This window comes from Electrophorus electricus, chromosome 8 (genome assembly GCF_041902795.1).
Source record: "Electrophorus electricus isolate QZ-2024a chromosome 8, ASM4190279v1, whole genome shotgun sequence".
Taxonomy (NCBI): Eukaryota; Metazoa; Chordata; class Actinopteri; order Gymnotiformes; family Gymnotidae; genus Electrophorus; species Electrophorus electricus.
Genome location: NC_137504.1, coordinates 15,976,790 through 15,998,923, shown reverse-complemented (window position 1 = coordinate 15,998,923; position 22,134 = coordinate 15,976,790). Strand labels below are relative to the sequence as shown.

At 36.9% G+C, this 22,134-nt stretch overlaps 2 protein-coding genes across 9 annotated transcripts in view; one reads left to right on the top strand and one right to left on the bottom strand.

The window, feature by feature from the left end:
* The window catches only part of LOC113570368 (protein transport protein Sec24A), a 54,997-nt gene extending 43,391 nt beyond the window's left edge, over window positions 1-11,606 (bottom strand). Inside the window, exons 1-5 of one of the 5 annotated variants that reach the window (XM_035526961.2) lie at window positions 11,197-11,606; window positions 7,831-7,947; window positions 4,862-5,380; window positions 2,069-2,229; window positions 174-355 (exon numbers count right to left, since the gene is read on the bottom strand). In XM_035526961.2, the coding sequence (XP_035382854.2) occupies window positions 174-355; window positions 2,069-2,229; window positions 4,862-5,333 (815 nt within the window). In that variant the 5' untranslated portion in view covers window positions 5,334-5,380; window positions 7,831-7,947; window positions 11,197-11,606. The other 4 variants (XM_035526962.2, XM_035526963.2, XM_035526960.2 and 1 more) reach the window with 4 other exon arrangements.
* Window positions 11,607-12,069: 463 nt separating this feature from the next.
* Window positions 12,070-21,845, top strand: sar1b (secretion associated, Ras related GTPase 1B). Of its 4 annotated transcripts, XM_081718662.1 has the most exons (8): window positions 12,072-12,250; window positions 15,919-15,973; window positions 18,239-18,314; window positions 18,604-18,723; window positions 19,197-19,262; window positions 19,348-19,451; window positions 20,014-20,145; window positions 20,465-21,845. In XM_081718662.1, exons 3-8 carry the CDS (start codon window positions 18,257-18,259, stop codon window positions 20,579-20,581), a joined length of 597 nt encoding a protein of 198 aa, XP_081574788.1. In that variant the 5' UTR covers window positions 12,072-12,250; window positions 15,919-15,973; window positions 18,239-18,256; the 3' UTR covers window positions 20,582-21,845. The 4 variants fall into 4 exon arrangements, with proteins under 4 accessions (XP_081574789.1, XP_026864171.1, XP_081574788.1 ...); XM_081718663.1 differs by lacking the exon at window positions 18,604-18,723 and having other exon boundaries at window positions 12,070-12,250; XM_027008368.3 differs by lacking the exon at window positions 15,919-15,973 and having other exon boundaries at window positions 12,073-12,248.
* Window positions 21,846-22,134: the final 289 nt, after the last annotated feature.

Sequence of the window (22,134 nt, the reverse complement as noted above, 5' to 3'; positions counted from 1 at the left end):
AATAAAATACAGCATAGCCATTATGTTTTCAAGTTCTATTACTTCATTTTTCTTGCAATATCAAAGAACACAGCTAAATATTTAAAATTCTTACTTAATTAATTATTGCTAAGTATTGGATACATTTGTTAGCACATTCTACTACATCAATTCTGACATAAGTATGCACTCACTCTGGGTTGCAGTTGAGTTTCTGCAGGTCCTGAGGCAAGCAAGGTGTTGGGGCAGGAATAGGTCCAGGGGGCAATAGGTTACGTTCCTGCAATAGGTTGACCACTCTTAGAGCCTCAGGAGCCTGAGCCTGTAGGCTTAATGCAGCCAAGGATGAACTTAACTGGGCTGGACCTATAGGAGGCTAGACAAATTACATGAAAAATGCAGGAAACTTCATTTTTGCCATGCATACTGGTTTTGATCTTATCAAGCATCCTTAAAATCACATATTCACGTTCAAAATCTTATAGCCTTATTAAATACTATTTTAAACATTTAAAAAATGTTTTAGCTACTATTAGTCCAGCAGTTTATTCTATAAGAAACTTTTCATTGTCTTCAGGTTGCATTCCCACATATTTTAAATATGCTATTATCCAGCCCTTAGTGAAAAATCCAAAACCTGTACCTAAACTTACTTTTTTAATCAGATTTTGGAGAAGCATAGGAGTAGTTGTTCCATTCTGGTTTCTGAAAATGACAATCTACTAAGACTGCACTGTTGAGTCTCAAACTATATTTCTATGTCTCTTGATAAGAGGAATTGTTCCATATTAGTATTACTTGATTTTGACACAGTAGATCATAATACTGCAATTAAGTGACTGAGACTGATTGGGTATATGTGGTACAGCATTAGATTGGTTAAGATCATCTCTTTGGCAGAAGTTTTACTGTGTTTATTGGAGATTTTATTTCTGCATCCTTCCCATTGTGCTGTGGTGTTCCGCAGGGTACAGTGCTTGGGCCTAAGCCTTTTTCTTTATATTTACTATCTTTGGGATAGATTATTAGAAGTTTTAATATTGCATTTGATTTATTTGCTGATGATATCCAACTTTATTTTAAACCTCATTTAAACCTCAGGAGTTGCAAAGGTTAACTGAGCTTTTATAGTGTTTGGAACCTACTACGATATGGATAGCGGATAGGTTTTTGCAGCTTAATGCTGATGAGACATATTGATTGTTGCTACAGACAAGGTTGATCTATTGCTTAAACAAAGTCATGGTTTCTGTTGTTCACCCTACTCTATGTAATTTAGGTGTTCTACTGATCAGTTTTTGTCTTTTGATACAGATATAAAACACTTGACTAGATATTGCTTTTTTCATTAATGCAGTATTAGCAAGTTGAGTTCTATAGTCTATAAAGTAGAAATATTGATACATATTTCTTCTGTCCCTGATGCTCTTCTCATAATGCCCCTTTTTAAATCACTTAATATATCCACTCTGAATCATGTGCAAGCGATTCAGAAAGCAGCAGCAAGAATACTTTAATAAAATCTCTTCACTGGTTTCTAGATTATTATAAGATTAAATATAAGACTCTTACAATTACCTTTAGAGCTTCCCATGGCCAGGCTCCTGCTTGTGTGCCTGACCATCACTATATACCCACCTCACATCTGGTGATCTAGGTCTTTTACATGTTCCCAGTACTTGTTTAAAGACTCAAGATCATCAAGCATTTGGGGTCATTTCTCCTACATTATGGACACCTTGCCTGTATCTGTGAGGTTTGCAGTTTCTGCTGATTACTTTAAAGAACAGTTGAAAACACATATTAAATAGGCATCTGAGTAAACATAGTGCCCCGCATCTGTATTCTATGTCCTTGTGCTCTTTGTAATTATTCTATTTTTGGTTTTAAATGTTTTTAACTTTGATTTGTCTTATTGTTGTTAACATGTCTATGAACTCACTCTGTAAAGCACTTTGTGACTTTTGTCCAGAACAAGTGCTATACTGTTAAATATTTTTCTTATTTACTTAGCCATGCAGCCAAGAATGCTTTCACGGTTCAAGAGCTCAGAGAAAATTTGAAATAAATAACATTTTTAGTTATGCACCTGCTGGTATTGCTGAGATGGCAAGGAGTAAGGCTGTGGTGGAAGGAGCACAGGAGAAGGTTTAGGCACTCCTAGCATGCTCTGATAACCAGGTGGCAGTGACTGGTATACAGTGCCATCAGCCTTGCTCATCTGTCCTGGCAGAAGAGGGTATGCAGCAGCTGTTCCAGACAGAATCAGAGAGAGTCAGCCAATGTCTCAAGATGATCAGAAGTGTTACATGGTAGAATTGCATCACCTTTTGCAGTGAAATACTTTGCTGCTAAAGAACAATGATTCCTGACGATAAATGATTTCAATGATGACAAATTCCACATACAAGTGCCAAAATCTTGAGGAAACACTTCATAAAAAAAATTGAGGCTGATCTAGTCATAAAAAGGGAGAAACTACATTAATGACCCTGATTTTGCAATGGGATGTCAAATAATCTAATGTAGGTGTGATGATCACTGTATGGCCTAAAGTATGTAGACACCTGTAGTGATCTAGTTGGAACATTATGAACCCAGGAGGATAATGTTTACGCCGGATATGTTGGTGGTTGAGTGACATTTAAAATGAGTAATCTTTCCAGTCATAAAAAGGATATTTTTCTGCACTCAAAACACCCCCTAAGGTATGCAGTAATATGTCACAACTACAACACAATATACAAAAGAACCCACAAGTATAGAGTAAACAAACATAAAAATAACAAATCAATTTACACTCAACTGTGGGCAAACTAAATACAGTGAAGGAATACAACAACTGCAAACATCATCCACTTCTTTAAATATTTACCCCCCCCCCCCCAAGTGTTAGATGGGTACCATTTCCCTTAATAGTAACATATCAAATCCATAAAAGCAGTAGCGGTTAACTTATAAACCACCTTCACAATATGCAAACTTTGTATGCAACTACAGCACCATGTAACTATATACTCAAAATATAGCATGTCAAACACACAGACTCCATTAGGCTTATATGTACATCACTTAAGTGCACATAACTAACCCACCTGTTACTGGTTCAGTGTGTATCAGTTTTCTGATTTCTGGTTAAATTCAAGACATTAATGCAACTAGTCTGTGCAACACAAAAATCAGTAAAACGAACTTTTTCAAGCACTAAATGCAAGCAGCTTGTAGAAACAAATTTTTCTATCAGCTTATGCAAGTATAAAAGTTAGGGTTATTAAGTTCAGCTGACTAGAACAGAGAAACATTATCAATTTTATTAATGTCATGCACATTCCACATCAGTCCAGGTCTTCATATAGTTATCCATCTTGATTATTGTTCTGTTTGTTTTACATTTTCTCTGTTGAGCTTTAGATGTGCTTCCCATTTGACACATTAAAGCATGAATCTGTACTCACTGAGGACATGCACTTTCTAGATTTAACACTATAGACATTTAAGTACTAACCAGATGCTTAAATGTCTAGAGTTGGAACTACTGAGCTGGCTTTACTAAGATAATATTTACTTTTATTTATTTATTTAGACACACTTACTGTGCAGCTATACATGATCTGTTAAAATACAAATCAGCCGGATTCATAAGGGGCTGATGGCCTACTGTTCACTTAAAACAAAAGGGACATTATCTTTTCATCACCTGAAAGATGACTTTGGCTAAAATAACCAATGTTTTTTCAGATATCTAGAACTTCTCTACTTCGCAGAGACCAAAGATCCTGGCTCTTGGTAAGAAGAGAACCCTATAATTCTTTGTGTAGCACAGGTCTATTCTAAGGGCATTAATAGAATAGTCTCATTACTTTATCTAGGAATGAATTTAAAAAAATCTGATTAACTGAATAAGTCAGGGACGCCTGGGGAAAAAACTTAACATCCTGGTGGAGTATGTGGAAATCTATGACCACAAGTATAATGTGGCATGAATTCCACTGAACAAACTTAATCAGATTTTATTTTTATTAGACCAAGTTAAATCAGTGCAGTTAGGTATTCCCCAACCTTGTTGGAGACATTGTGGTTCATCAGCATGCGACAGACAAGTATTGCAAAAATTTTATTTTACTTGGAGCAGGCTGTGACTTATATTAATAATACACTGCATGTTTTGGATATCCCCAAGACCTGTTCAGTTGTGTATATAGACACACTAGACACTCTGGTAGGAGAGGATAGATGCACGTTGAAGGTGTTTCTAGCAGCCAGCAATGGGAAGTGGGAAGAGATTGTTCATGAAATATATGAAATGGAAAACCTCACATTTACTTAAAAAAAAAAAAAATAAAATATAGTTTTATTTTTTTACATTTTATTAAAGACCTGGGGAAATGGCTAACTTGTACCACTATTCACCCTCGGGAATCAATATAGTGGGATGGTGCAAGGTCATTATACCAAGTTGGATTAATCAACACTAATTTGTTGTAAACTATATAACAATCGGGAGCCATGTACTTGTTCTTGAAAATCAATTTAAAAAAGTTTGAAAAATACTAAATCAGAATCTTTTTGACAGTAGCTCAATATTACAACTGACATGGCATAGCCCTGCTTCATTTAAACACACTGCACCAAACTGTCCTACAATAATCTAGTTAATTAAGCAATCATACATGTATAATTTATAAGTTATTACAACTTTGCACAATGCAGAGCAGCCTACACACAATGTAAAATGTTCCAATGTAATTTTGAAAAAACACTAACAATTTCACCAACTGGCCAATGGTGACTAAAATGTTTTAGAATACATTATGTAGATTACATGAAAGTTAAACCAATTGAAAATAAATTAACTGGAAATTAAAGAATGTTTGCTCTCTACCTGGCATGGTGAGGTTATTTCCAGAGGCAGATGTTGGTGAGTGTCCTGGAGACTGAGATGCACTATGGAAGGAAGATGGTGTGGCAGTTCCCATTCTATAAACTTGACTTGGGCCAGGGCTTGGAACAGGGCACAGTTGAATGCCACTTGAAGGAGCTTCTATTTGAGGATGTCCCCTATACTGCCAGCTTGTAGGTTGTTGAGGATGCTGGTAGTAACTGTTAGATACTGGGAGGGTTGTGGAGCTCTGTGAAGGTGGTGACATGGACATCCTGTGGTTATTTGGGTCAGGCTGAGAGGGTTGCATGGGCCGCAAAGGTCCCACAGGTGGCATAACAGGCAAGGATGAACCAGAGGGGTTTTGGTACATGCTCACTTCAGTGGCTTGCTGGTAGGGCCTAGAGGGATTTGTGCCAGATGTCAATGGAGCTTTGGACTGTGCTATAGTAGGACAGCCTGCCTGGCCTTCCATGAAATCTTGAGTTGTGGGCTGAAGTGCAATAGGACTCAGTAAAGGACCTGGGGATTACAATGAAAAAGGCTAAGCATTCGACAAACCATCAAGCATGAAACCAAACAGCAGTTTCTATAGCACTTTTTAAAAAATGACCACACATAGCTCAGCCATCATCTTAGTCTGTACAAAACCATAGCCTATATTTTAAATAAACAGCCAAAAAGTCTAACAAAATCTGCAAATAAGAACAAAAAAAGAAGTCATTCTTTGTAATAAGAGATTACATGAAAATAATATTTGGAGATTTTTGGAAACACCACAACACAATCCCCTGCCCAAAATAAAAGTTAATATGACTTTATTGTTTTTGTTTAACTATGTACAAGTATTATACTGGAACTACCTAATCTTCAACTTAAGTCTAATTTTGTACATACACACGTTCTAGGAGGTCTTTCATCCTGCAAGACAATGTGCTACATAAACTGGATTACCAGTTTTGCAAATGTTATTGCTTACGTTTGAAATGTCATTTCCATCCTTTATGCCAAAAACCTCAAGATGATGCACATTAACACATACGATATGTAAACTGCATGGTGGCCTTGTGCATGTAAAGAAACAAATGCAACCCTATATTTACTCTTAGCAGTTTAGTTAGAACATCAGATGATGCAGTACAATGTAACATTTTGCCATCAATGTTAGGAAAACCTCCAAATTAGTCCCATTTGCCTCTATTAGCGTTCAAACCTTTCCATTTATTCAAGCATAAAAATTATTTTTAGAATATTGGTATTTGCTTTCACTGTTTAATTTACTTTTTTAAAGCACATTTTCAAAATTCACATGAATAGGTAAATGAAATGAAAACCTCACAATAGAGTGCCAAAATAGTCAAAGTCAAATTTATTTATATGCAATGCTTTTCACAGCAGTTATTGTCACAAAACAGCTTTACAGATGTTCGAGTCTATGTCCCCAATGAGCCAAAGGCAACAGTGGAAAGAAAGCAAAACATTTAAGAGATTAAGGAAGGAACCTTAAGAGGAAACAAGACTCAAGGGAGCTCATCCTCCTCTGTCTGACAACAAATACCACAACAAGAACAATATAAGCAATAAGAACAAGTAATCAATAAATTTACATTTAGCTAATGCTTTTTATACAAAGTGACTTTTATGAGTGAATACAACTTGAGCAATTGAGGGTTAAGGGCCTTGCTCAGGGACCCAAAAGTGGCAACTTGGCAGTGGTGGGACTTGAACTAGCAATCTTCCAATTACTACTCAAGCACCATAACCACTCAGCTACCACTGCCCTGAAAGAGGTGTACTCTGGGTTTGTAAAGGTCCTAGACTGGGTCTGATGAGTAAGCATGTCCAAAATGACACATGAACACCTGCCCACTCATTGTAGAGCCTTCTTAATATCCTGGGAGAGGAGGGAACCAGGGCAGTGAAGAAGTGGATGGGTGGGGTGTAGGTGGGAGGAGATACAGCAAGGGAAGAGTTCGGGGGGGGGAGGGGGGGGAGCCACAACAGCTGAGATGGGTCAAAGCTCAGCAACATCATTACACCAAGAGTAGATGTGCCTTGGCAGGAAGAGAGGACAGATTATTAGACATTGTCATATACTAATGTGTGTAAAATAGAGGTATATAAATGTGCAAGAGTGGATTCAGATCTAGCTATGCCAAAAGGTAACAACTCTGGAACATTAGCACTCCGCCAAACTTAGAGAAACGTGCTCCCCCATAAAAAGTGAAGTGACAGCATCACCACCATGCATGGGGTATAGCATTAGTCCTTCAAAAGGTACTATACAATTTAAATACTTTCTTTTATACTTTTTTCAATGACTATTCAATTAATTACCATGAATTTATTTCAGAACTGGAGATACACATTCTACAAAATAAAGCCAATAATATATCATTGTAAATGTTATTTTTAAATGTCATTTTTATGTGAATTAAGTAAAGAATGTAAAAGCAAATGTTAATGTAAACGATTGTACAAAAGTAAGCAGAAACTAAAATAACTAATTACACAAAGGAGAAACGGTTGATATATGGATTTTCATAGGAAGGCTGACACTCCATAAAATACATATTCATCAGTTCTATGGCTCATGTTGATCTCTGGGTAAGTAGTAAATATACTGTTCTATGTAACAACAGAGACACTGGAATTATATTATGCAAGGTGCACCGTATCGTCAGGGAGCAGCAACACAATGCTGGTGCATTCATGGACAAGCCACAGCTTGGCTATTTTGATGTCTCTTCACCCATTTGCCCCACTGTGAGGGATGTGATGGCGGAATTGAAGACTTGAAAAAGCTGTACTTCCAAATTCTAAATTTCTCCAATACTTCCTAAAGTCTGGATGTACACCTCTATCACTAAAATTATAGCAGATGATGGAAGAAGAGTAGCTAAACATGTTGAATTCAGCATATTGCAAGAGGATGGAATCAGCCATTAGCAAAGATATAAAATTCTACTTACTTTTTTAATTAGTTCATTGGATGTTTTGTTGAAACTTGGATTGCAGTCGGTTGAATGTTTCTTCTGTTTATTGGATAACTGATTTGTCAGATGGCTGGAGTACATCTGCACAAAGCGCTCCAAAAATATGATGAAAATGTCTGCCTTGTAGATTTAATTGATTTAAGAACTGTATGTGGCTATGACTAAAACAAACTAAACAGTATCAATTAGCATTCATGGGAAATTCCAAAAAGAAGCATTGAACACTTCTATGCCTATATTAAGTGCAATTTGTGTCAACAATAAATTGCATGCATTAAGTGCTTGCATCTCTTGTTTATGCACATTTCAGCAAAGGGTATATAGTCACTCATACAGAAACACCCTAGTGTTTCCTTTCCAAGGTGTAGACCACACACTAAGAGACAACTAACTGACACTCTCATAAATACACAAACTATTAAATTGTAAGATGTGGAAATAGCAAATAACAACCCTTCTACTAAACAGTATTAAGGGTATTTATTATTGTACTACTTGTATTTCATTTCCAAAGTTGTGCAGATATTTATCATTCCTCAATCCACCGTGTCACCCCTGTACCAGGAATATGTATCATAGGGGGCATTACCACCCACAGTCCACTGACCGCCCACAGGGGCTTAATGATCATGTCCGACAGTGCCTGGAAAGAATTGTACATGCAAACAGAAAAGTGACTCTGGCAGAAACTACATCTATATTCAATGCAGGAGGCTCCACATGCATATCTGCAAGTCAGTGCAGCTTTCTTTAGCTTCCATTGGATATGGGAGCAGAAGACCCACCAGAGTGCCTCTGTTAACACCAAAACACCAGTGACCGTGCCGCACATGGGCTTGTGAGGTTGGTAACTGGACCCTAGAGGACTGCCAACATATGCCGTTGTCTCATGAGTCATGGTTGTTTCAGGCTGATGATAGGGTTCCTGTGTGGTGCAAACCCCATGAAGCCATGGATCCCAGTGGTTAACGAAGGCATTATGCAGGCTGGTGGTGGTTCCATACTGGTGTGGGGTGTGTTTTTCTTGCATGGGGTGGGTTCACTAGTCTGCATAAACATGTTATTGACTGGTACCTGCTACTTTTTGATACTTCATTTGCAACCATGGACTTCATCTACCCCCACAATGATGGTATATTGTAATCAGGCCCAGGTTGTCAGAATTGCTTTAAGCTGCATTCTGAAGAGTTCCAACAAATGGTGTGGCCTATACATTCCCCTGACATGAGTCCAATCATGCTTTCATGGGATGTGGTGGAGAGGTGCATTCACACCCAAGGTCCTGCACCTACAAATACCACAAAGCTGTGGGTGGCTATCCAGAAAGCATGGCTCAACATCCCTCCAGACATCTTCTCTCCACTTGTGGAATCAATGCCATGTCGAGCTGCTTCACTTCACTGGGCTTGAGGGGGTTCTACATAATACTAGTTCCTGTCCCATGACTTTTTGCATGTCAGTGTAACTTTAATTCACATACTGACAAAAGGTTTTTGATACGTCTAAAATAAAAAGAGCGTTGCCTTGAGAACAACTGATTCTGGAGTCAACTGAGTCTGGAGTCATCTTTTATCTATATTCTTATCTCTAGGAGAGGTAACGTAACCCAATCATTATTACTTCCCTTATCTTTTACTGCCCCTCCCACTCTGAAGGTGCCTACCTGATGACCTCTGAATAGCATGCGAAGTAGAGGGTTCTTAAAGGCTTATTATGAATTAATTGAGTGGGCTGGGACCTATGGGAATCTCCAATGGTTTTTCAAAGGATATGTGACATCTCATTGTGTGTACAATTACATTTATTTTTCTTTGGTGAGGTGGATGTAATCACAAAACTGCTTTACGAAGTTTTTGTTAAAAATGCCAGAACCTAAATGAATATTATGAAAAAAATATTACTACATTTTTATTTTTAAGAGAACTATGCCATGTTTCTTCTTCTATGGAAAACTCACGCCACATAAGAAATGACTCCTTCTTCAAGGCAAAATTACCACTGTTATTAGCTCTACCTGTTTAAATACTGACAAGTGCAAGGTGGAAATTAAAATCCATTTGCTAAACTGTTTTTGGGGAATAGGTTTTGACTCAATTTTGCTAAGATTGAACCAAGAGTCAAAAATATTCTACACACATATACAAAAGTAAATAAACAGACAAATCAATTGAAAATGAAAAGGAAAAAGTGATTACAATGTTGATTACATTGTTTATACACTTAATTGCCATATGGAATATAATCTATATAATTAAGCGATTAATTACACTGACACTAAGACGACACAGTACGTTCGTAATATTGGTCTACAAACGTGAAGTACTGAATTCCACATGTACAACCATACGTGCCAAAACCAATCATAGGCTATTTAGATCACAGGTTAAAATGCTTAAACACATTTTGATTTTCTTTACATGATTGCTGAAAATGGCCGCATCACATGAGCTTTAAATCAGAATTAAACTGTTTAAATTTTGTCATTTATACTTCAGGACTGTGTGCCGTGTTTTGCATTTAAAGATCATAAAAACCTTCCAGCTTTTAGTCAAACTTTGTATTTAAGTGCTTCAGTGTCACTGATGAAAAGATGACCACATGAAATTGTCAACAACAATTTTGAAAAAACGTTAATTGTATGCTTTTGATAATCACAAACATTTTTGACAATCCAACGTTTTGGAAATCCGTCTATTTTTGGCAGCATTATAATATTTGTACTGTAAATTATCTAGGTAGTGGATTTGCAAGCTATTCACCTAGCTAGCTATCTAATTAAAAGTTTAAGTTTAATTTTCAAGACAACTAGCTAGCTAACTAACTGACGAACTTAAATTGCGTCACAGCAAAAAGTTAGCTATACATTTAGCTAGATTCAATCGATTTGCTTCGTTCTCAATAACACCATTTTACCTTACAAGTTATTACACGTTAGCTAGCTATAACCTTAGCCTACCAGGGATTGGGCACAATTCATGAAACACAGATAGCTAGAGCTAAGTACCCTACAGCTATCTTAGCTACAAGTTTCAAGTCTTCCACATGTCTAGCTAACCTAGGTTAGCTATCTGTCCAACGCTACTGGACAAGGCTAACAGGGCCTAGTTACCTCACAAATAATTAAACGACGGTGTGCGAGCTAACTATCTATCTTGCTAAAGCAGTTGGCTAAATAGGTTAGCCGCTAGCTAGATATTATTCACATTATAGGTTTAAAGTTAGTTAACGCTAGCTATCTAGGTTCCCTGAAACCAAACTACAGTAAACAAAATTCAAACTGTAATAAAATGTACATAGAACTAACTATCTTATCCAGCATACAGACATCTATTGATAACTTACCATTAGTATAGGTCCCTCCACCAGTCCCATTCTGAGAGGTGAAACCATCGTTTGACATATTGAAAAGGAAACAGCAAGATGAACTCTGGAGGTGCTTCGTTAAGCGAATAACGTTAGATAACTAGCTAGCTAACTAACCAAGCTGCAGATATCTAGCTAGTTAGCTAGCTAGCTAACCTACACAATTTACTACGCAATTTACTACGTTCCAGTTGAAAGAAAACCTCCCTTGATACGGTATTTATTGCCACTGTTCAGAGGTACAGATAAAATTCTTTCACTTAGCTAGCTTAGCAGCTAGCTACTAGAAGATCATGGTTACGGAGTTATTCCTTCTCACACGTAAGGAATCATATATTACGTCTCCTACAACTGTCTGTCAAACATAAAACATGTCTTCGTTCACAGGAAGTTGGAGGAGAAACGTATGCTCCTTAAGCATGCGCAGTGAGTACACGTGGCATTTCCTGTGCTTAAAATTTGCAAGCGTACTGGAAGCAAGCGTATTTATTATTTGTTGAAAAGTTGAAACTCGCACATTTCAAGAACATTTAGTGAACTTAAATTATAATATTTTACTGTAATAAGCACTAGTTTTTAAATCAGATATAGGGAATATGTCGAAAAAGAATTTTTTTTTTGCACGGAATTCCTGAAATATATCGAACTCATAACATCATCACTATCTGTACGTGTATTCACACTGCGACAACAGGTGCACAGTATTAATCATGGTCCCACGAGAAAACTAAAGCCACGTTTATATGGCCGTATTTATATTTTCCGTTTCACAGCAACAGCTATATTCTATCCATAATCATTATCTTGTAGAGAACGGTATCTTTACCGGAAAGATTATCTGGTAACAAAAAGAGGAAGTGGCGGGGCAGGACTGGGGATAGACAGTCAGCCATTGCTGTGTGTCGTGGCTGTGAGCAAAATACGAAGACAGGAAAGAAGACATACTACGGTCTCTCAAGTTGCGGGAAGCAATTTTAGTTGTGTCCAAAGGAAAACTTAAGGCGTCTAATCCATCTGCGTATAGATAAAAGGTATGTTTTCGTGAATTCGATTGATACTTCATTTACATTAGGACAGCAGGAACTGTTCATCAGCTATCTTAGCTAACTTCAATGCTAGCTTACTTTAGCTAACTTGGCTAGTCGGCAAGCCAGGCTAGATTTTAAGAGGAAACTAGCTAAAATGGATGATTGAAGATATAATGTATACAAATATAGTTACTAGCTAGTTCTTCAGCGGTAAATTTTCTAGCTATCTTAACTTAGCTAGCCAGCTAGGTAATGTGTAAACCGTTCGATGTCAAATGTTAAGTTATGAAAGTGTTTATATATACATATATAATTGGAGTGAGAGAGCTTCATACCTGCACTAGTTTCATATGAATGCTACTGTGTTAGTTAGCTAACCAGCTACATCAGGTTATGATTATTTGTCCAGCTAGCTGACGTTTTGATTGGCTGTAGGTGGCAGAACACCCGTTGTTAACTTAGATAATAAGATAACCTAGGTGGCGTTCGGATGCATAGCTAAATGACACGTAGCTATAGATCCAGAGAGGTTTCAGGTGGATCATGATTCATTCTTCTTTAAGTACTTATGTGTCAGTAGAGGCTAATAAGTTGTTTTAAGTTGTCATTTACCATGGCTAGGCAGTTATCTATATAACTATTTTCGCTGAAGGCCAGTAGTTCTAATGTTCTGCAGTATCAACCTTTTGCGTGATATTTTGAACATGGACGTGTGCTCTTCCCATTACATGAAATCATTTAAACCCATGCCCCCCCCCCCCCCCCCCCGGGTGATGTCAACGTGGTAATTATTTATTTGGCATCAGTACATCATATCAAGCTGAAACTAGTTGTTAAACAGACACACTTTTGCAGAAAATAAAGCCCGTAGGCCTCTTTGTTTAGAATTATGATGTATCATTAATATTTTTTTGATATCATTAAAATTATAAAAGCAAAATGAAAGTTAAGATTATATGCTTTATAATATACAAATTACACATTCTTATAATTTGTAAAATAATTACATTCTCTTTAAAGTAAAAGGATCAGTCTGATACACACTTTCAATTATCCCAACTAGTCATGGTTGATCATGTTAGTTTTTAAAATTTCCTCTAGAAGCGTCTATTTGGAATGGAGCTCAGAAATGAGATCTACTTACGTGTAGTTTAACTGTATGACCTTTGATGTTCTTATACTTTAAACCAATTCTGGTCTGCTGCTTGTGTAATCAGAATCACAGGTTGCCCTGCTACCTTCAAGTGTGCTGCTGACCAATATTAACATGACAGTTAACATGATGCTGTCTGGGCCATCTTCAGAATGACAAAAAGTGGCACTCTGCCTTCAGGACAGGGCATTGTTTTTCCTATGTAAGAATATTAAAAGAAATGTCTTTTTAGGCTATGTGGTGAACTTGACAAATGTATTCATGTGTTTGTTGGGTTTGTTGTGGTTGAGTAGATTATAGGTGGGGTTTTTTTCAGTTTTGTGGAGTATGTCTGTTAGATAATTGAATATATTTTATGTTGTTAAGAGTGTTTACATATGAGCTAGACTGTTTTGTTTGTAAAAGGCTTCGGATTTTTTTTTCAAGAATGCCGTTAACAGTGACCGGGTTGTTCACTTATAAACGTCGTTCAAACTAATAAAATTCAGCAGCTCCACTCAATGGCTTTAAAGTTTTTTTCAGGTTTTTAAAATGTTTTTTGCTGATTAAATATTGGATTCTAAAACCGGAACAATTCTACCCTCTTACAATTTGAACCAGCTAGCATGCACTGGCTGCCAATCCAAATCCATTTGGTGCACATAGTTTGACTTGCTTATTTGCAGATTTACTGTGTCACACTACAGTATTGGAAAGCATCAAATGTTACAGAATTGAGTTGTTTGCCTCACTATAGTATTGAAAAAGCATCAAACTTGTAGTACTTCATATATCTCTAAATGGAATATTGTGCCATAGATATAAAGTCCTGCATCCTGATGATAGTTTCTTCCAAACTACTGATGTTGGTACTACATGTGCTTGAAATAAGATGATCAGTTTTTTCCCAGACCTTGGTGCTTATTCTGAAAACCCAAAAGGATGAAGGTGACTGTATAATCAATTAAGCAACACATCCAAAATGAGTCTTATGCCAGCCCTTCATCATGCTGAGAAACTAGTATATGCTTTTTTTTAATGTATAGTTTAGACTCTTGCAAAGTGTTGCTGGCATGATTGTTGCCTTTATAGTTCTGAATAGTTCTAAATCACTTTGGATCAAAGTGTCTGCTGGTTGAGTGTATATTAAATAAAATGAATACCCATAAAAACTTTGCCACATCTCCTACTGAGCTGGCTAGGAAGAGACATTTTCCAGGTGAGTAACTGCAGTGTACAGTAGTAAAAGATGTAGATATTCTAGTGAAGTACACAAGGTTTCCAGAGAAATAGGATGTTTTGGACAGACGTCCTTCGTCAACTGAGCAGTTAGCAGTAAAACAGTAAAGACAGTAATGGACACTTGGTTGCCTCTCTCACTTTTCACACATTATTCACCATTTACTTTATGTAGTTCCACTCGTAGATTATGTCCAAGAATCATTATCTGGAGGATTTGTTTGAGCTGGCTGGCAAACTCTAAGCTTGCTTTTTTGTAATATAGGATGCTTCTGATGGTGATGGGGATTACTGTTCTTACTATTATTATTATTATTATTATTATTATTATTATTATTATTAATTGAACATAACCATTGGTGTTGCTTTGTCCACTATAAAACAAGCTCTGTAGTTGATTAGCCAGTAAATACAAATATTAGCTGTAACATGAATGATGAGTCACCTTTTTACTTTTAAAATTTGTTTAAATTTTTATTTTATTTTTAATTTTAACAATTTTTACTCAAATGTTTCAATGAATATCTTATTTCAGCAGTAATGCTGGGTTCTCTTCATGTGTGACAACTGACATTGCTGAAATGTGTATTGACTAGAGATGCAAATGACTTATCATGTTAGCAGTTTAATAGCTTGAATAGAATCGCCCCTTCACAGGATATTTAATAAAGTTGTAACAACTTGTCCACATAAAACCCATGCTAGCAAGGTAGTTGTTATCTAATCAGCCACAAGCTGCTAACTGTAAGTGTTCATGCTGTGTATGCATTCTGTGTTTGTTCAATAAAATATTGAATCCAAGTTCGTTAAGTTTAGTGATGAAACAAGCATAGAGTACATCATAGTGGGCTGGGTTGGAGGACATCAATGAGTGAGTTTACATGCATTTATTAATCCGATAACTGCAAAAAATCAGATTTTGTCAGTAATCCAAGAAGCATGATAATGGGAAAAGTCTGGCTTTATGAGTCAGGCAATAAATGGATTTCTATTTTGCAACCGGCCTGTAATTTCACAGACAGATATTTACAAACTTCAAACTTCCTTCAGTGACATTTGTAAACATCGAACATGGACCCACTTTGCTGGCAAATATGGATCTTGGTGGGCTTCCTCTCCTCAATCATCTTTTCATTAATGCGCTCTATGGTTTCTATCTCTGTTTAAGATAGCCCAGTGGGTGAAATGGCATATTACTGATGACAACCCACAGGTGCAACCAGTTTTATTTTATTCAAGTAACTGAACAACTTAATCCAGGTGCACACTACATGATTTTGTCCCCATTTTTATGTTCCACGTGAATTATTTGGACAAATCACTGCATGCAACAACATTAGTTATTTCAGCTCTTTGTGTGAGTACATCCCACCCTCATGTTTGTAACAGCGAACATGGTGAAAATTTCATAATTTATTTGCCACTTTTTTGTTTGTTTCTGTATAAACAATTTACAAAAACTACTACTATAGCTAGTTGTTTAGGCTCTATCTTGCTGTGATATGTATACCACATGATGTTGGGTTCTTGTGTGTATTTTCATGAATGAGCAGTATTTGCAGATCAGGCGCTCTTCATTGGGGATCTCCTTAATAGTGCTTGGCCTTGACTGTGATCGCTCATATTTTAGTGCACATATCCAAGTCAGTAAGATTTGGCTCTTCAAAACATCAGACATTCTCTCCCAGGAAAGCCACCCGAGAGTGATTAGTTCCCAGTTTGTGTCCAAGTAGCATGGGTCCACAGATCACTTCTTTTGACCTACAGCCATCTAAAGGCCTTTTCTGCTGCCTCTGTGCTAGCACTAATGGCCTTCATCAAATGTGCCCCAGTGATGCCCAAAAGACTTGACCTTGCACTGAGACTGAGCTGCAAATTCTCTGCAGCCCTCTTGGCACACAGTGTTCTCCACCCCTTTCTGTGGCACTTTTCTATCAAATATCCATACCTAGCTTGCTTCCTTTTGTAGTTTTGAGGTTCAGCTGGGTATGTAGAACAGCCAAAATTTAGAAGATTTCAGATACCTGGATGCTGTTTGATCAGTATAGTATAATACAATATAGGAAAGGGACTTCCCATTAAGAGCTTGAATCATGTAATTGACTGCCTTATTGACAGAGCACTGTGTGACATGATTGGATACCACACTTTCTTTTATACTGATCCTGAACATGTGAACCCCAGATGGATGTTTTGAGCCCAGTGCTCTTTAATCTCTTCACCCACGATTGCCCATCATCCACCCTCTATAAAACTAATTAAGTTTGCCAATGGCACACCAGTACTTGAATTAATTTCAGATGGTAAGACAAAAGATGGTAAAGACAAAAACCACATAGACTTAAGAAGGTACAAGATGACACACCACCTCCCCTTTTCACATATTTGAAGAAGCAGTGGAACGTGTGGTGAACTGCAAGTACACTACAGACTACATGGCAAACAAGCTCACATGGACTCGACACCTCTCACCTAGTGAAAGTCTCACCAAAGGCTATACTTGCTTGCAAGGCTGAAATAGGCATGACTACCTAAAACACCCCTGGGGAACTTCTGTTCAGAGCGTCCTCTCTCTGCATAACTGTGGTAGAGCAGAATGATCTGCATCATGTGGTGAGGTGGCTCAGCAGATAATTGGCACTGACCTACCAAATCTAGACAATGTTTGTTTTATTTCTTTATCCTCATGTATATGTACATATGTAAACTTGTTCTTCGCATTATTACATATATGTAAATCGGACATCTTTCCGTTCTGCTGCTATGTGGAAGAGATATTGTATGATAGGGTAATTATAAAGACGTCTTAGTATCCTAGTAAGACTGGTGGAGAGCCAAATAACATTTTCTTCATTGATCTTCATTTTTTTCTGTCAACTCGTAGGTTGCTATTCAGAATGTCTTAAACACTATCTAAAGAAACGTATTGACTGGCTTATTTTTGGTTGCATGTGAGCTAGCAAAGTTCTTTCTACATGGTAAAATCTGCAGTGAGTATTTTAGCCAGTTTTGTTTTTGTTGCCAAAACATTAATAAATGGTAATAAATACACCAGAAATTACTGTAAATACTCATCAGTGCTTATTTCTTGTGAATTTTTAGAAAATGTTTTGTGGGTGGGAGATTGAAATATTACTACTTCATACATATTTGGATTGTCATGATATCAGATTTTCATTACACAGTTATCATGGCCAAAAGAATCCACAATAGCAATATTATCCCAATATCTATAAAATTTTGAGCAAAATATGTTCGACACTGCCCCGATAAGAGAAACTGAACCCATTAAACATGCAGCTGCTTTGTGTCAGTAGTAACAAGCCACAGAGTTTGACAGAGCTGCAAATGAGCAGGCTACAGCTCCTTTAGCATTACAGACTGTGTTTGTACACATCACTGATGTTTGTCAAGTTAATATATACTAGTTAAATAGTATCTAGGAAAGCAGTCTGTGTCCACATCATTCTCACTTACTCCCTTACTACAGACCAGGTTTAGGCAATAGTGACAAAACAAATGATGCATGTTATTGTAACAAATCTTACTTTTTTAGGAAATGGTTTAAAGTGGTTTCTTCCAAGTGGTGGTTATGTGCATTTTTGTTTGTTTTCTCTTTTAGAATTGACGAGATTTGGATATGTCCTTCATATTTGATTGGATTTATAGTGGTTTCAGTAGTGTACTGCAGTTTCTAGGTAAGTTCACAAATAAAAGTATGTCCTTTTTTAATAAAAAATTTTCCATTCTTTTACCAATTACATGTGACTGAGACCGTCTTAGGAACTTAGGAAGGTTCAACCTTCATTACACAACACAAATTTAATTTTTACGCTGTTGAATAATAAGCACAGCTAAATACAAGTGAACAGTCTTATAGGCCTGCATGACTGCTTTACTTGTAATACACTGGGATGAACTCAGGGTTTGTATGGAGATAATTTGATGGATCAAAAGACTTGCTGAAAACTGTCCTAACTATTTCAGGGCTGTATAAGAAATCAGGCAAATTAGTATTTCTTGGCCTGGACAATGCTGGCAAGACCACGCTACTGCATATGCTTAAAGATGACAGACTGGGTCAGCATGTACCAACCTTGCATCCTAGTAAGTTCATGTTTTATTAAAAATGACGCATGTAACCACGCAAAAAGTCAATCAGTTTTTACTCTGCAATTTCAAGTAAAAAAAAAAAATTGTATGAACATAATTATTCCGCTATACATTTAGGATATGTAGCCATGGTCAGACTCATTAATGAAAATAACTGAAAGATTGTAAACAACTTGTCCCAATCACATGTAATAGTAAGAAAATAGCCATTTTTGGACTTAGCAGAAATGGTTTAATCAAGCCTTGTGCATGATGGAAAGAAATTAAAGTACTGATTAGTTATGGCAGTCTTCCGTACAAATAACAGGCGAGTAAATAAGTGTGAGGCATTTTACCATATGCAAGCAGGACATGGGCAGAATTATTCCTTGGCTTCTTAAGACTGGTTTTAGGAAGGAAAGTTTAGGCAAAAATGGCATTTATGGGGTGATCCTGTCACAACTGAAATAAATTTGTTTGATTCCTAGCTTCAGAAGAGCTGACGATTGCTGGTATGACCTTCACCACCTTTGACCTTGGAGGGCATGCACAGGGTGGGTAGCGTTCTTTTGTCATGGTATATTACCTATATTGGTGTATCTGTTTGTTTACTGTTTGCCTACTGTATTTGACTTCTAGCACGAAGAGTGTGGAAAAACTACCTCCCAGCCATCAACGGCATTGTGTTTCTCGTCGACTGTGTAGACCACTCTAGACTGGCCGAATCCAAAACGGAACTTGATGTGAGTGTGTGTTTGGGTTTTTATGTAGGTTTTTTTTTTTTTTTTGGGGGGGGGGGGGTGTTAGGGGTTAAACATGATCATTATATTGTCATTGTTAGTCATTCACTGCATGTACTTCACTTTAAACCCATCTAATAGCATCTGTAAACTATATATGGTTACTCACCTCAGTGTATTTTGTGTGTGTGTACTTTAGAAGACTAAAACTATCTCTAAAGTTGAAACAACTTAAACAGCTTATTCTTAGTTCTCTTAGTAGGCCTATTAGGCTCTTAGTATTCCCTTGTATATTTGCTGTTTTTTGGACATCAATTACAGACTTTGGTGGAGTTTATTGTGAAGGAAGTATGTAAACCACCATTCCGAAGTAAGAAACATCACTGAAGTGTAATGCTTAAACATGTACAGCATGGTAAACTAGGCAGCCCAAAGACTTATTTTAGATGGCCCTATAAATGCTAAAGAACTTTGGTTTATTACAGTATTTTCATTGTCTAATTGATGAAATTCTGTCAGTCATGCAGCAATTTTTGGTAATTAATTTTGCCAATACCTATGACAGGCACTAATGACAGACGAAACTATTGGAAATGTGCCTATCTTGATCCTTGGCAACAAGATTGATAAGCCAGAGGCAATTAGTGAGGAGAAACTGCGCGAATTGTTTGGGTTGTATGGCCAGACAACAGGCAAGGTAAGGTTATTGATTCTGCAAATGTTTTACACATTTTAAACTCCATACAAGCGAAGCAAATTTTTAGGTTTAGAGGAATAATATATATTTGGCTGAATTAGTCTTAAGTAACATACTGTCTAGGTCAGGTGTGTGTGTGTGTGTGTGTGTGTGTGTGTGTGTGTGTGTGTGTGTGTGTGTGTGTGTGTGTGTGTGTGTGTGTGTGTGTGTGTGTGTGTGTGTGTGTGTGTGTGTGTGTGTGTGTGTGTGTGTGTGTGTGTATGTACACCCCAACACTTTTTTTAACAAAATTTTTTTATTATTATTGTTGTCTCACCAGGGTAATATTCCCCTGAAGGAACTGAATACGAGACCACTGGAAGTGTTTATGTGCAGTGTGCTAAAGAGACAGGGCTACGGGGAGGGCTTCCGCTGGCTTTCCCAGTACATTGACTAGTGGCCCTTCTACAAGGCGGTGCACTATGATCCATCTAACCAACTACACACTCAGCCCTGTGTTTGGTTCTAAAGCCTGCCTTTGCTCCTCAAAAGACATGTGACAGCAGCAACCCAGTACAACTTGATTCAGATAGATTTTCTTTGGGTGGACAGTTAATGTGTTTTCAAGTACACCTTTTTCTAAAAGAATAATAGCAGTGATGCTGAGTTAAGTCCAAACTCATGACATTCTTCATTAATTTTACATTTCATTTGACATTCTTTTTCCTCTGTGATGTGTGGGGAAAATGCAAATGATTGTTGCGCTATTGGCAGCCCCAGTTTCAAACTAAATATAAAGGACTTGTTTCACACCATTGTTTCATTATGGTCATCATGTTTCCTGGTTTCTTCTTTCATTGTTATTTTAAAATTATGCGCATCTCTGAAGATCATAAGTATGTAAACACAGAGTCTTGGTTTACTCTAGGTAATGGTGTGCCTGATGACCATAAGCATGTACTTTGTCACTCTAGTCATTTTGAATTTTTTTAACTGGCTGGCTAACCCTTCTAAGACATGGGATTGAAATCCTATAGCTGACTCATTCCTAGAGCCTGTTCATTGGAGTTCAATGATTGTTTGTTTTTTTGGAAGTTCAGGTTGAGAGCTAAGAAGAGAAATGTAGATGGCAGACTATTAGGGTGAAGAGAAATAATTGCAAATTAATGTCTGACATTTATATGAGTGGAGGTAGCCAACAAGTGTGTGGGTTTTTTGGGGTTTTTTTTTTGGCATAAGCGCATAGATGTGAAAACATTGGAAGAAGAAAAGATTTTGACACACCACTCATTTTGTAGACAAATTTACGTTGAGTGTCGGACAAGAAGCAAAATGTGACCGTTCATAAAAGTATCACCAATTCATCTGGTAGTATGGCCTGTATATCAATTTTTATAAGTGGTGTTTAAAATAGTTCTGGCTTTGATCATTGTACATTACATAAAAATAACTATTATGCATGCCTTGTTCCTTGATTTTTAATGAACACACTTGTGAAAAAATCCAAAACAAGGAAAACCAAATTAACATAAACAGTTGAGAACAGTCCTAGATCTTTTTTGTTTATTTTGGTTTGATTTAGACATTTATGCAAAATGGAATGGCACGTTAATTTTTATCCTGTTCTGTTCTTTTGTATATCATTCCATGAGCTGTTCCACATGAGGGACTACACATGTTTGCATCATAAATTGTAATAAATGTTTGCAATTAAAACAGGACCCAAAGCTTTTACCAGTTTATTGCTAAGGCAAAAGATGTTTTAACTGAATGTGCACATACTTAGGTACTGCAAAACTGCAGTTTTTAAATACCGAAAGCACTAGGCAACATTGCATTTTTCTTAGTACATAACTACATGGGGTGAAAAACTTGTATTTGAGTTTCATAAATGATAGACAATGCAATCAAAACTGCCTACAAATATTTTATAATAGGTGCTCTTAATTTTTAGATGCAGAAATACACTAGGTTTCCATAGAAATGGGACATTTCAGACAATGACTTCAT